The 15,622-nt window shown below is 47.2% G+C and overlaps 1 protein-coding gene across 1 annotated transcript in view; it reads left to right on the forward strand.

Moving 5' to 3' along the window:
* Positions 1-15,622, forward strand: part of LOC123768304 (uncharacterized) — a 379,377-nt gene that overhangs the window by 179,085 nt on the left and 184,670 nt on the right. The window contains exon 5 of the mRNA XM_069307207.1: positions 5,560-5,700. Coding sequence (XP_069163308.1) covers positions 5,560-5,700 — 141 coding nt within the window. The remainder of the gene's footprint in view (positions 1-5,559; positions 5,701-15,622) is intronic.

Genomic DNA, 15,622 nt, shown 5'->3' on the forward strand with positions numbered 1-15,622 from the left:
CAGGAAGAGGCACCGCCGTAGGCAGACGACCGATTCTTTTCTTTTCTTTCGGAAAGCGAGTGCGGTGGCCCATAGGGCCATCCGTACGGCTAAACGTGAATGTTGGGCTTCTTATGTCTCAACAATTACGTCCGAAACCCCTCTGGCCCAGATCTGGAAGCGTATCCGCAAGATAGCTGGTAAGTTCGTTCCCGATGTTTCACCGGTCCTTCACCTCCATGATACTCTTGTGGCGGACCCGTTGCAGGTCGCTTCTGAACTGGGTTCCCACTTTTCTTCTGTTAGCTCTGGTCTTCATCTTCCCCAATCTTTCCTTCTTCGTAAACCTGTCCTTGAGTCTCGTCCTTTAGATTTCTGCACTCATCTTCAGCTTCCCTATAATGATCCCTTCTCTCTCTCTGAACTTCGTTCTGCCCTGGCCCTCTGTGGTTCTACGGCGGCGGGCTCCGATGGTATTCGTTATGAGATGCTTCGCCATCTCCCTCCGTGCACGTCTCAGTATTTACTGAGTCTGTATAATCGGATCTGGGAGTCGTCGTCAGTCCCTGAGGACTGGCTCGATGCCGTTGTCCTCCCTGTTCGCAAATCAGGGTCTCTGGGTACTTCCCCTAAGGACTTTCGCCCTATTGCTCTCACAAGTTGTGTCTGCAAACTCTTTGAACGTATGGTTAACGTTCGTCTGATGTGGTTCCTGGAACACCATCACCTCCTCTCCTCTTCTCAATTTGGTTTCCGCAAGTGCCGCAGCACGACAGATGTCCTGGTGAACTTGGCGGTCTATATTCGTACTGCTTTTGCTGCGAAGACCTCCGTTGTTGTTGTTCTTTTTGACCTGGAAAAGGCTTACGACACCACTTGGCGATATCATATTCTATCTCAACTTCATTCTTTTGGCCTTCGTGGTCATCTCCTTGTCTTTCTCCGCAGCTTCCTCTCTCGTCGTTCCTTTCGGGTGCGCCTTGGTACCGCTCTCTCTGCCTCTTTTCAGCAATACGAAGGTGTGCCCCAGGGTAGTGTTCTGAGCACTACTCTTTTTCTGGTTGCCCTCAATGGTCTTCTTTCCTCTCTTCCTTCTGGTGTCTTCACCGCTCTCTATGTCGATGATCTTACCCTTTGCTGTCAGGGTGATGATTCGCCTCTCCTTCAGCGCCGGCTTCAACTTGCAATTGATGCCGTGTCCTCTTGGGCCACCGATCATGGCTTCAAGTTCTCTACTTCTAAGACTTGTGCCATAACTTTTACGCGGAAACGGGTCGTTCTTCGTCCCTCTTTGTCACTTTCTGGTCATCCCCTTGAGTACAAAGATTCCGCGAAGCTTTTGGGGTTATTCCTTGACACTCGTTTGTCTTGGTCTCCCCATATCTCTTACCTCCGTGTTGAGTGCTCTAAGGCCCTTACCCTCCTTCGGGTCTTGTCCCATACTTCTTGGAGGGCAGATAGGCGCACTCTTCTTGCTTTATATTCTTCTCTCGTCCTGTCTAAGCTCGATTATGGTTGCCCTGCTTACTCGTCTGCTTCTCCTACTCTTCGCCGTCTTGTTGCTTTGCACCATACTGGGTTGCGCCTCAGTTCTGGTGCCTTTCGTTCGACTCCCATCCTTAGCTTGTATGTTGACACTGGCTTCCTGTCTCTCCAGGACCGCCGTGATCGCTACTGTCTTCGCTATCTTGCGCGGTCCTTGCAACATCCTTCCTCTCGCCTCTGTCATGCTTTAACTTTTACCCCTCCTGCGGTTCCTGTTCCTCTTCACCACCTCCCTCTTTCTGTCCGGTTATGTCGCCTACAGGATTCTCCTTCCGTTCGTATTTCTGATGTTTCTCCTCGTGTTGTTCCTTCTTTGCCCCCGTGGAGAGTCCCTCTTCCGCGGTTTTGTACATCCTTGACCCATATCACTAAAGCTTTTACCCCTCCTATGGTTCTAAAACGCCTTTTCCTCGAGCACTTTTCTTCTCACTCCCGCTCCGTTTCTGTCTTCACTGATGGGTCTAAGTCTGCGGATGGTGTTGGCTACTCTGTTGTTTTTCCTGATCGCACTTATATGTGTCGCTTACCTCCGGAGACTAGCATCTTTACAGCAGAGCTTTATGCTATTCTCTATGCTCTTCGTCTCCTGCTTTCTCGTTGTCAGTCTTCCTTTGTAGTTGTTGTTGACTCTCGTAGTGCCCTCATGGCTCTCGGGTCCTTTAATCCGGTTCATCCAGTAGTTGTCGAGATCCAGCATTGGCTGTTTCTTGTTCACAGTAAATTTAAGTCGGTTGAGTTTTGTTGGGTTCCCAGCCATATTGGTGTGTCTTTAAATGAGCGTGCGGATGCTGCCGCCAAGTAAGCTGTCCGCTCTTGTCCCATCTCTCGTAAAGGTATTCCATATTCCGACTTTTACCCGGTTATCCATTCCTCCGTCCTTACCCGTTGGCAAGCTTCTTGGTCGTCTGTTACTGGTAACAAACTACGTACTCTGAAATGTTGTGTTTCCTCGTGGCCGTCCTCCTGCCACCGTAACCGGCGTTGGGAAACGGCTCTGGCGAGGATGCGTATTGGCCATACTCGCTTAACCCATGGTCACTTGATGGAGCGCCGCCCTGCTCCTTATTGTCCCTCTTATGGTCGTGCATGTCCTTCTTGAATGTCCTGACTTCCAGGTCGAGCGTGTGTCTTGCTTTCCGACCGCCCCTCGCGGTCACCTGTCCCTCAATAGAATTCTTGGTGACTCGGATACTTTTGATATCGTTTGCCTTATGCGTTTTTGTTCCCGTATTGGCATCCTTGGTGATATTTAGCGCCCTCTGATTATTCTGCACATTTGATGGTGCTACGTAACCTTCCCGGTTTGGTGCCTTCTTTTGATAATTACTTACTTACATCTGATTGGAGGTTTGCCGTGTCCTCTATGTTGCCTACTCTCATGAAAATCTTAGTGTCATCTGCAAAGGATGATACAGTGCTATTGATTGTGTCCTTGTCCATGTCCGATATGAGAATGAGAAAAAGTACAGAAGCAAGCACAGTACTCTGGGGAACTGAGCTCTTCACGGTTGATAGGCTGGATTTTATTTGTTGACTATTACACATTGGGTTCTGTTACTCAGGAAATTGTAGATCATCTGCCTATTTTTCCCGTAATTCCTTTTGAACGCACTTTATGTGCAATAACACCATGGTCACATTTGTCAAAGGCTCTTACGAAATCTGTGTAAATTACATCAGCATTTTGTTTGTCTTCCATGGTATCTAATGCCACGTCATAGTGTCCAGCAACTGTAACAGGCAAGAGCGCCCTGTTCTGAAACCATGTTGTCCGGGATTATGGAGATGCTGTGATTCCATGTATTTTGTGATCTTACTTATTAGCACTCTCTAAAAGATTTTTATGATGTGCGATGTTAGTGCTATCGGTCTGTAATTTTTTGCCTCTGCCTTATTTCCTCCTTTATGGAGTGGTGCTATCTCTGCTGCTTTTAGTATGTCAGGGATAACGCCAGTATCTAGGCTTTGTCTCCAAAGAATGTGAAGGGCCTGCGATAGTGGTTTTTACAGTTCTTGATGAATATGGAGTTCCATGAATCCGGGCCTGGAGCAGAGTGCATAGGCATACTGTTTTATTGCTTCTTCAAAATTCAGTGGGGATAGGGCGACGTCTGATATATGATTTGATGTTGGTATCATATCCATGAAAAATTTATTTGGGTTATCAATCTTTAGTGCGTTTAATGGCTCGCTGAAAACAGAGTCGTACTGCTTCCTCAGTAACTTGCTCATTTCTTTGTTGTCATCGGTGCAAGTTCCATATCCCTTTCGCAGGGGCCCGATACTAGATGTGTTTTTTATCTTGATTTGCATAGGAGAAAATATTTCGGATTTCTCTCTATTTCACTGATGGTTTTTGCTCTCTTTGCCTCTCCTTGGTTTTGTCTGATTCTTGTAGCTTGAATTAAATTGTTTTTATTTCTCTACCTAACCTTCTTCGCCGTTCTTGAGACAGTGTGAGACTCTCAAGTTGTTCCGAGATTCGTTTTCTTCGCCTATAGAGGGAACGACGTTCCCGTTCCAATCTGCACCTCTTCCTCTTTTTTTCTTAGAGGTATGCGGTTTGAACATATTTCTAGTGCTACTGAGCTTATTTTTTCCAGGCACTGTTCAGGTTTGCATTTTCTAGCTGTTCTTCCCAGTTTATTTCTGTGACGTCCTGGTTTATTACTCCAGTATATCTGTTTATTATTGAATTTGAATTTGCTGAAATCTCCTCCACAGGGAATCGGGACTGGTTTTGAAGGTCTATTCCCCATGCTTGTCAGAACTTCAATTAAGTTGTGATCTGAGTAACAGGTATTTGTAATCATTATGTTCCTGATCAACTCATCATTATTGGTGAAAATTAAGGTTTCTCCTTCCTAGTTGGTTCTACTATTTGCTGGTTTAAGGCAAACCTGTCGTACATCCGTAGCAGGTCATTTGCATGTGCCTGTTCATTTCGACTGCTTCCTGGTATTCTTTCTGATATTACTGTATTAGCCAGGTGCTTCCATTTCAGGTGCCGTAGGTTGAAGTCCCCAAGCAGGATGATGTTCGGAGCTGGATTTGTAAGATTTTCCAAGCAGTGTTCTATTTTCATTAGTTGCTCTTTAAACTGCTGAGGGTTTGCCTCTGGTGACTTATACACAAGGACAATAACTACATTTAGGATCTCTATTTTGATTATCAGCACTTCCACCATATCATTTGAGGTGTTTAGCAGCTCAGTACAGATGAGTGCATGTCTTTGACGCAGAGACTAACCCCACCCTGTATCCGGTGTTTTCTGTCACATCTGAAAAGATTGTACTCTGAGATCCATATTTCACCCTCATGGTAGTCCTTTGTGTGAGTTTCCGTTAGGGCTGCAAACACTGCATTTGCCTCATGGAGATCATCTATAAAATGAACTTTGTTGGATTTGCGCGCTTTTATACCCTGGATGTTGGCAAATCTAAATGATTTTATAGTGTTAGTGGAAGTGCTGGATGTGGGGTCTGTTTTGTTATGCCTACCTTTCAGGGTGCCTAACCCTGGTTGATGGCAGACATGGAATGCCCCCAAATACATGGAAGTTTCCATAGGCAATTGCTTCCTTTGCCTCTCTGAGGGGGCTAAGTTCTGGCTCGTGGTCCCCATAGGCTGAACTCCAACTGACTGATGCCCCCAGACTAATATAGCATATATCATTCTGATAGCTCCAGTTAGCCAGAGGCTCCTTGGAACTATTAGAAGCCCTATTTCTGGGCTCACCCAGAAAATGACGTTTCATTACATTCAATGCTGTGTTTTTTTTTTTTTTTTTTTTAACTATTCTCTCAAGAATATTCTCTTACTTGCCAACTAATAATACCCAAGATTTATAATGTCATGCAGCAATTCATTATAATAACTACCTTTTACAAGACTTTAAATAGGCATATTTAAGCATCCTACCAATTCTTAAGAATTGAGCTTTAATCTGCCGTGTTGAAGACAAAGAAAAATATCTTTACCATATTATATAATAATTTCTTTATTAACTGTAATAAGATTATTTCTGTCTTTCAGGCATTTGGATTACCTGCTATAGTTGCCCATACTGGAGGGGAGCCAATGCTCTTCTTTGGCTCAGACAGGTTTCCTGTCTTAGCCCAAGAGATAGGAGAAAAATGGCTTGGGCCAGAACCTGATGTACCTCAAACAAGGTTATAAAAGGCATGGGATGTTCATATATTTTCATGTATATGCATTGTATAATAATGCTAGAAATTTGGGGATCTTGCATATTCTTAAAGACTTGCAAGACCTTTTATGGGGAAGACCTTGCTTAAATAAAATCTTTAAAACTTTTCTCTTGTGGGAATGTCAGTAGCTTCCAGAGTTAAGTGCTGCTCCAGCCAAGTCTTAGAGATGTAGGAGCCCTCAGACCAACCCTTGCATGCCGGGAGCCAGGACCAGAATGAGCCAAACTGCCACCAGGCGGCAGCTCGGGTCACCCCAGAGTCACAGCCAGCCTGCTATTCACTCGCTCACCTGGTTACAACATCCATCTTCTGATATCCCTGGAACATTAGTTCTGCTGGGGGATTTTGCTTTCTGATCTTTATCCTTTCTCTTTTAAAATTGTGATTGGTAGACCCTGGCTTCAGTTTCTTGCAGGACCAGTGTCCATGTTCCTTAGATTCCTGGATGGGTAGGGGTTCTTGTGTGCTTGATTGTGATTGCATGTGCAATCACATGCCAGTTGCATGTTTCTATCAACATCAGAGGCCAGAGACTGTTCAACACGCTTCCACAACACATAAGGGGCATAACTACCCGACCCCTCAGTGTTCTAGAGAGAATTTGATAAGCACCTCCAAAGGATACCTGATTAACCAGGCTGTGATTTACACGTCAGGCCGGGCCGCAGGGACGCTAAGCTCCGGAAGCACCTCCAGGTGAGGTAAGGTACCTTCTTCCCTCTTCCACTGTAGATGCTGCTCTACTTTCTTCAACTGGTAGTGGAGAGGTCTCAGCTTTTCCGTCAGAGCCTCAAACACCATGTGGAAGGCCTCAACTTGCCTTGCATGGAACTTGGCCACTTTCTTTGGTTGGCATCCTTTAGCTGGGGTTGGGACTGTGCATTACATGCCCTGCTTCACTTAAGGGGAATCTTGCATTGCCATTTACCTTTTCTGGCTTTGTGGGGTTCAGTTCAATGGTGATCTCCATTGCTTGAGCTGTTCATTGATGCATCGAACCTCTACTGTTTCTTCATCTCCCAGCTGTCGCCATGAAAATTGGGACGCCTCATCGGCCACAGTGGGCACATATGCTGCAGGAGTTTGCAGTTGTTTGGATAGCAATTCAGCACATTCAACTTCAACAGGGCTTTGCTCTGTCGTTATTTAGATTTCTCTGCAGTAGTTTATTACCTCAACAGTGGTGATTCGGTCATTATCTTCCAATGTTTGCACTTTTTCCTGATATTCTTAAAAAAGCAAGAGTAACGCCAGTTCATAAAGGAGGTGAGACAACTGACGTAAACAATTACACAGCAACATTAAGTCTACCTATACTCTCAAAAATATTTGAAAAAATTATTTACAAATAGCTCTATTCCTTCATTGCGAAACTCAACATATTAAATCCCTGCCAGTATGGCTTCTGTGCACAAAAGAGTACCAATGATGCCATTATAAGTCGGATTCATATAATCTACACAGCCCTCGACAAAAATGAGTTCGCACTAACCCAGCCAGCAGCCCTAGGGCATTCTGGGAATTTTTTTCGAAGATGGCTGCCTCTCACGAGAGGTCTCAAGAGTTCATTTTGTAGACAACCTACCACACACGCATTTTGAATGGGTACGATATATGCAAAAGGTGCTGTCTCGGTTGATGCAATTTCCCACCGACCGAATTTTCTCGGTCGGCGCAGCACAGTGGTTAAGGCTAATTTTCTTCTGGCTGGGACTTCCAGCTGGCATGTTGTGAAGCCTCACACTCTTCCATTAAAGCATTGTCTGAGTTAGGTAATGGTTTTCTTCTCCTCCATTCTTCTTCACCATTTATGGCTAAGAATAAGACATATGTTTTTTGGCTGAGGGTGTATCATATACTCTGTACCGTGTCTGCAATGTGGCATTATTTATGCACTGCTTATGCTCTTTGAGTTCATGCCTTGTTTGTCAACCCTGTGTATCATGTCCCCTGTTCCAAAGCAAGCTCTTCCAGGTTATCCATAGTTCACGTCACGCAGTCTGCTGTGTATCTTTTCTCATGATTTCCTGAAAATTCACTGCTCTGATGCTCACAGGTATAGTTCTTCTGCCTAGGCACCCTTTTGTCATTTCCTCATGGATAATCCCTGGCTGCATTTTTCTGTTAGCTAATATTTTTTTTAAGAAATGCAGGCTGCTTCTAACCAGACATTGTTGAGTTAGTTCAGGGAGCTATTGAGGGGTCTTTCCCAATAATCGTGTTGAGTATAACAAAATCCCTTTTTCTGGTAGGGCCCTCAGTAGCTTTTTGTTTTGGCCCTGTTTCTATCTTTCACGTGATTTGGAAGGGTTTGATCTGGGTGGGTCGTGCGCAAGGAGGTAGGCTGACTGAGACCTCAGGTGACCTAGACAGCCACCTGGTGGTGATCAGATGCATCACGGAAGAGTCTATGCAATTGTCACTTGCTTCATTACCATTTGGGTACCAAATTCTCTTCAAGCAGTTGCTTGTTTTGTTGCACTTCAGCTTTCTGTAGAGAACCATATTCTAGGCCTGACTTCGTATAGGCAAGGGTGAGTCTCGGACATCTGGCGCATTTCCCTAAAGTTTGCTTAGGGAGGTACCTTAAGGAGGTCAGCACTTTCCTCGGAGGTACGTAACGTAACGGTAAATGATCAGGGAAGGTCATTTCATTACACTGAAGGCTTGATTATTTATATACTTACCAACACTGCCTTGTAAATTTTAATTGTGCAAATGTTTTATGATTTCTTATTCTCCAAAGATATGCCAAATTAAAAGCTGTATATTTTACCCAAATAAAAGTTGAAAATATTTGTGTTTTAACTACTAAACTACTTTATTACTATATTTGCATAGTAATTAATCAATGGTTCATTTACTGTAGCTTAAATAAACCAAGCACAAATGTCTTCCAAGCATATTGTGCAGTCTTTACGACCTGTGCAACTGCTAGTAAAGTATTTATTTAGTCTGTTATTGTACACAATGTTACTGTTAGTGAGAGGCGTCTGAGAGTTCTATATTTCTACTTGAACATGCTTCACGTTGCAGGTGTTAGATGGGAAATATTTTAGTACAGTAATTGAAAAATAATAATTGCAAAATTTAGTAATTGTTAAATTTTCAATAGTTGGTTTCCCAAAGTCAGGCACGGGAAGATCTCTCTAAATTAGAGCCAACTACTGACATTTCCCAGGATGCAACCCACAATAGTTGTCTAACTCCTGGGGGCATGTTTAATACTAGGTTAACAGAGGCATCTGGTAAAAGGAAATATTGCCCAAATGCTAAAGTTCTGCCACAAGAATTAAATCGAAGACCTATCAGCTGTGACCTGACTGCAAGCACCACTATGCCACTGGAAGAACAGTACAGTACTTGCAAAACTGCTAACTGCAGGAAATTACCACAAACATAATAAGGTGAGTACGTACTTGGGTCAGATACCCCCTCCCTTTCCAGCTTGTTGCCGTCATGAGGGGATGGGCGGCTGTCGGAGTGGGATGCTCAATGGGACAGCATGTCCTCTGGCCTTTTGAAGCCTTATGCTCCTGCTGCTATCTTCATTAATTTTGCTAGTGGCTTTTTTCTTCTTTATCATATTTCATTTTCCTCCCCACCTCTCCTTTCTGATTGTTCTCTTTTTACTGACTTTTTGCCATTATTGAATATTCTTTCCGATACTTTCTGTTTTGATGCCGGGTGTTTGGGGAGGCACACACACACACACTGACAGTTGAGAGATGCGACCAAAGAGTCGGAGCTCAATCCCCGCAATCACAGTGCGAGTGTACTAGGTGACTATACTCATCCATAGAACAGTAATACTGTACCTGACATTGTCGAGCAAGGGGGGGATGCTTTTACTGTCAAATTCTGTCTTCATTGTTGAACTTGTTCTTGACGGACTGACTGTTCTTAACTACCGTGCTGTGCTGCATTAAAATATAACTCCCCCGTGATGCCCCGAAAATAAATTATTTCCAAAAAATTATTGTCTCTTATATTGTTAAAATGCAGTCTCTGATCACGGCAAACTAAAATAAAATATTGGATATGACATACTTTTGCCATGATGCAGCTGAGAAGTTGAGCAAATTATGGGCGCTGAGTGATGGAGCGCTCGGGATCACTCGACCTCGCCACCCCTTGGGGGCAGCATTTGCTGCAAATATAATTTTTCACAATTATTTTGATGTTTCTCATTTGTTTCTTCTCTGATTTTTTTGCTGTAATATTATTCAAAAGTGTGGAATATATATAGTTCAAAGTATGGAGCATTGCTATGCTCAAAATTAGGGGGCTCATATATGTAACATGTATATTTACTCCAGTCCTGACCTCCTTGCTCTAAATGTCACAGTGAATATTGAGCTAAATAAGGTCCATCACTGGCAAACTGCCAACCAACTCACCCTCAATATTGACAAAACTTTCTATATTTTGTTTGGCAATAAATCCTCAAATCAAATAAATCTCAGGATTAAAAATACCCAAATTTGTAACAAAGTAGATGGCAAATTCCTTGGCGTTCTCATTGACCGCAAGCTGAATTTCTAGGGACACATTCTAAATATATCAAAAAGTGTCAAAAACTGTTGGCATTCTTTCTAAGATCAGATATTATATACCTCGCCCTGCCCTGGTGACACTCTATTACTCTCTCATCTATCCTTATCTCAACTATGGTATTTGTGCTTGGGGTTCTACCCCCTCCCCGCTCAGCTCGTTGTCGCCGTGTGGGGGCTTAGTGGGCGGCTGCCGGAGTGTGATGCTCCTTGGGACAGTCCTCTGTCCTTTTCTAGCCTTGTGCTCCTGCTGCCGTCCTCTCCAATTTTGCTGGGCATCTTTTCCTTTTCCTTCTGTTTCGTTTTTCTCCCCCTCTTCTCCTATCTGCTTGCCGTTTCCTGCCGACCTTTTGCTCGTTCTGGTTCTTCCATGGACTTCTTCTATATTGACGCCCGGGTGCTTGAGGAGGCATACTCATGCACCCGTAGAACTGCAGTACCCGACGTCGAGAGCGAGGGGAACCTTTTATTGTCAATCCCCACTTCGTCACTGAACCCGATCTCGACGGACTGTCGGTTTCTTAAGGTGGCGTTTGTGGGGCGTATACTCACGACGCACCCCTAGGAGGCCCCGACAAGATCGGCGATAGCTTCTTGTTGGGTGTCCTGCCTCTAATTGTGGCTCCATGGTGGGTGTGGGGGCACATTCGTGAGTGAATTCTTCATTTCGTCAAGATGATAACCCCTGTTTCGGCTGCTTCTGGCTTACCTTCTCAGGCTCGTGGGGTGGGCGACCAAGCCCCCGAGTCGGTCCGTATTGGAAGACCGGGCTCTGTAGCCTCCGCTGCATTGGGCCCCGACCTTGCTCCTCCTTTGGCCTCTCTGACTCCTTCCCCTGGCTCCCCTCCCTCCTCTGTGGTTGGGTCGAGCCCCAAGCCCCCAGTGGTGACTACCTCGTCCCCTGGCGCGGCTCTTTCTCTAGTTGTAACTACTGCGCCTTTTAACCCCTCTCTCTGGGGGTTCTCACCGCCGTCCTCGTCACGTCCGCCCTCGCTCGATTCCTTCCAGTTCTGCTACCTATCAAGCCTTGTTTGGTCCCGCTTCGTGGGCCAAATATTTTGATCTCCTCCCTCTTGATTCTGCGCCTCCTGACGATTTCTCCCTTCATCGACATCTCATTGATTCCGTGGATGCCTCCATTACTTTCAACCCCACTCGTCTCGGTACACGTGTCGTTGCTGCTCCTTCTCAGGATGCTGCTTCCCGCTTGGCTGCCTTATCCTGCCTTGGCGAGACCCCCGTTCGGGTCTCGAAGAACGCTCAGTTGAATGCCAGTGTTGGCACTATTTTGCTCCCGCCCCATGTTGCAACCGGTGTTCGGGACCTGCGCGACTGCCACGACGATATTCGCCATATCCTCGCTGCCCAGGGCCAATCTATTCTCCAGGTGGACACGCTTACTCGTCCCCCTCGTGGTAGTCGCCGTCAACCCCTCCGGGTTGTGAAGATTACCTTTGATGGTAGGACCCTTCCACCCTCTGTCATTCTTGCTGGTGCCAGGTGCTCTGTCCAGGAGTACATTCCTTCTCCTCGGCTCTGCAACAAGTGCTGGAGGTTTGGGCATGGTGCCCTCCGCTGCTCCGGGACTGTCTCTCTCTGTCCTTTGTGTGGTGGCGAAGGTCACTCTAAGTCGGAGTGCACTTCTCCCCAGGCTCGTTGCCTCAACTGCGGTGAGGCCCATCCTACCTTCTCCCGTGCGTGTGTCCATTACAAGCTTGAGGCAGCCGTCCTCAACCTGAAGCACCGGGAGCGTTTATCTTTTCCTGAGGCGAGGCGCCAGGTTCGCCGGCTCCCGCCTTATGCTAATATCTCTTATGCTCGCGTGTTGCGCTCTTCCTCTCCTCGTCCTTCCCGCCTTCCTCAGACTCACAACCGTTTCCGGGCCTTGGACCCTGATGCGCCCACTGCCCCCTCCTCTGTTCCTTTGGGTTCTCTCCCGAAGGATCCTCCTCCTGGTCCTCTGTCTGGGGTTCCCCTTCCTTCTACCCGGTCTGTCGTGTCTTCTGTGTCTTCTTCCTCGTCCCCCTCCGATCCTCCTTCCCATCCTCTTCCTCCATCTATTGGCTCTCCCCACCGCCTGTTGGTGCGGGCGGATGTCCATCGCTCTCCTAACGGCCGTCGTGTGTGCTCTCGTTCGGCTTCTCCTGTTGAGACACTGGAATCCGTTGCCCGGTACGTAGTTGCTGGGACACCGGTCTCTTTAAGTCAGAAGCGTAAGCCTGGCTCCTCTCCTTCCTCTTCCCCGGCGGGTAAGAAGGCTTCGCTTTCTTCCTCAGCTCATCCTTCTGGCTCTGTTGCTCCTTCCCCTCCCGTTTCAGTGCTTGCGCCCCCTGTTCCTGCTATGGAGGTTTCTTTGGCCCCTGCTTCCCTTTCGGTTGCTGCTCTTGCTGGGTGCGCTCCCCTCTTTCTACTCCCCCTCCTCCTGCTGCTGTCCTTGACGGCTCCTCTCCGTTGTCTCCTCCTCTTCCTCCTCCTCCTCCTCCTCCAGACCCTGCCTGCCCACCTCTGCTCTGTTCTCCCGTTTCCTTCCCTCCGTCTTTGCTCAGTTTACCCATGCCCCTAACCCTGACTTTGCTGACCCTGATCCCGACCCTGATATTCTTTAACGTTCTCTGTTGCTCTTTCGCCTTTGTTTCTTCCTTGTTCTCTGTTTTTGTCCTTTCTCTTCTCGTCGTTGTCCATTCTTCAATGGAACGTTCGAGGTTATTACGCCAATTTCTTCGAACTCCAACTTCTGATTTCGCGGTTTTCGCCCCTTTGTGTCTGTCTCCAGGAGCCAATGCTTGGTGCTCGTCCTGGTCGTTTTCGTGGCAATTCCTTTCTCTCCCCCCCCCCCAGCCATTGCTGGGGCTTCTAATTCTTCTGCTCTTTTGATTCGGGCTGATGTTCCCTTTGTTCCTTTACTTTTTCCTTCGCCTCTCCATTGTTCTGCTGCTCGTATCTTTGTGGGGAAATGGTACACAGTTTGTTCCATTTATCTCCCCCCGAGTGTCCCGCTCTCTCTTCCTGATTTGAAACACCTCCTGGACTCCTTGCCGGAGCCTGTGCTCCTGCTGGGTGACTTCAATTGTCGTCATTCTCTTTGGGGTGACGTTCTGACGAATACCCGGGGTCGCCTCCTTGAGCCGTTTCTCCTCTCTTCTTCCCTGTCTCTTCTGAATTCTGGTGAGCCCACTCATTTGGACTCTCGGACTCGCACCCTTTCTTGTCTTGATCTTTCTCTCTGCTCTTCTTCTCTTTACTTAGATTTCACGTGGCAGGTTCTTGATGACCTCCATGGAAGTGATCATTTCCCCATCCTTGTTTCCTTTTTCTCTTTTCGCCCTTCCCTCTCTTTCCCTAGGTGGCAGTTTGCTAAGGCAGACTGGACCCTATTTACCCTCAGTGCTGCTCTCCCTGACCTCTCCCTTCTGCCTCTCTCTCGCGCTCTCCTCCTTTTTCATGACACTGTCTTCAACGCTGCCCTCCGCTCTATTCCTCGCTCTTCCTCTCGGGGTCACGGAAGTGCGTTCCCTGGTGGAATGCGGACTGTGCTCGGGCTGTCCGCTGTAAGCGTGCAGCCTGGAAGAGGCACCGCCGTAGGCAGACGACCGATTCTTTTCTTTTCTTTCGGAAAGCGAGTGCGGTGGCCCGTAGGGCCATCCGTACGGCTAAACGTGAATGTTGGGCATCTTATGTCTCAACAATTACGTCCGAGACCCCTCTGGCCCAGATCTGGAAGCGTATCCGCAAGATAGCGGGTAAGTTCGTTCCCGATGTTTCACCGGTCCTTCACCTCCATGATACTCTTGTGGCGGACCCGTTGCAGGTCGCTTCCGAACTGGGTTCCCACTTTTCTTCTGTTAGCTCTGGTCTTCATCTTCCCAATCTTTCCTTCTTCGTAAACCTGTCCTTGAGTCTCGTCCTTTAGATTTCTGCACTCATCTTCAGCTTCCCTATCATGATCCCTTCTCTCTCTCTGAACTTCGTTCTGCCCTGGCCCTCTGCGGTTCTACGGCGGCGGGCTCCGATGGTATTCATTATGAGATGCTTCGCCATCTCCCTCCGAGCACGTCTCAGTATTTACTGAGTCTGTATAATCGGATCTGGGAGTCGTCGTCAGTCCCTGAGGACTGGCTCGATGCCGTTGTCCTCCCTGTTCGCAAACCGGGGTCTCTGGGTACTTCCCCTAAGGACTTTCGCCCTATTGCTCTCACAAGTTGTGTCTGCAAACTCTTTGAACATATGGTTAACGTTCGTCTGATGTGGTTCCTGGAACACCATCACCTCCTCTCCCCTTCTCAATTTGGTTTCCGCAAGTGCCGCAGCACGACAGATGTCCTGGTGAACTTGGAGGTCTATATTCGTATTGCTTTTGCTGCGAAGACCTCCGTTGTTGCCGTCCTTTTTGACCTAGAAAAGGCTTACGACACCACTTGGCGTTATCATATCCTATCTCAACTTCATTCTTTTGGCCTTCGTGGTCATCTTCGTCGCCATCTCTTTCTCCGCAGCTTCCTCTCTCGTCGTTCCTTTCGGGTGCGCCTTGGTACAGCTCTCTCTCCCTCTTTTCAGCAATACGAAGGTGTGCCCCAGGGTAGTGTTCTGAGCACTACTCTTTTTCTTGTTGCCCTCAATGGTCTTCTTTCCTCTCTTCCTTCTGGTGTCTTCTCCGCTCTCTATGTCGATGATCTTACCCTTTGTTGTCAGGGTGATGATTCGCCTCTCCTTCAACGCCGGCTTCAACTTGCAATTGATGCCGTGTCGTCTTGGGCCACAGGTCATGGCTTCAAGTTCTCTACTTCTAAGACTTGTGCCATGACTTTTACGCGGAAACGGGTTGTTCTTCATCCCTCTTTGTCACTTTATGGTCATCCCCTTGAATACAAAGATTCCGCGAAGCTTTTGGGGTTATTCCTTGACACTCGTTTGTCTTGGTCTCCCCATATCTCTTACCTCCGTGTTGAGTGCTCTAAGGCCCTTACCCTCCTTCGGGTCTTGTCCCATACTTCTTGGGGGGCAGATAGGCGCACTCTCCTTGCTTTACATTCCTCTCTCGTCCTGTCTAAGCTCGATTATGGTTGCCCTGCTTACTCGTCTGCTTCTCCTTCTACTCTTCGCCGTCTTGATGCTTTGCACCATACTGGGTTGCGCCTCAGTTCTGGTGCCTTTCGTTCGACTCCCATCCTTAGCTTGTATGTTGACACTGGCTTCCTGTCTCTCCAGGACCGCCGTGGTCGCTACTGTCTTCGCTATCTTGCGCGGTCCTTGCAACATCCTTCCTCTCGCCTCTGTCGTGCTTTAACTTTTACCCCTCCTGCGGTTCCTGTTCCTCTTCACCACCTCCCTCTTTCT

The sequence above is a fragment of the Procambarus clarkii genome, chromosome 59 (genome assembly GCF_040958095.1).
Source record: "Procambarus clarkii isolate CNS0578487 chromosome 59, FALCON_Pclarkii_2.0, whole genome shotgun sequence".
NCBI lineage: Eukaryota > Metazoa > Arthropoda > Malacostraca > Decapoda > Cambaridae > Procambarus > Procambarus clarkii.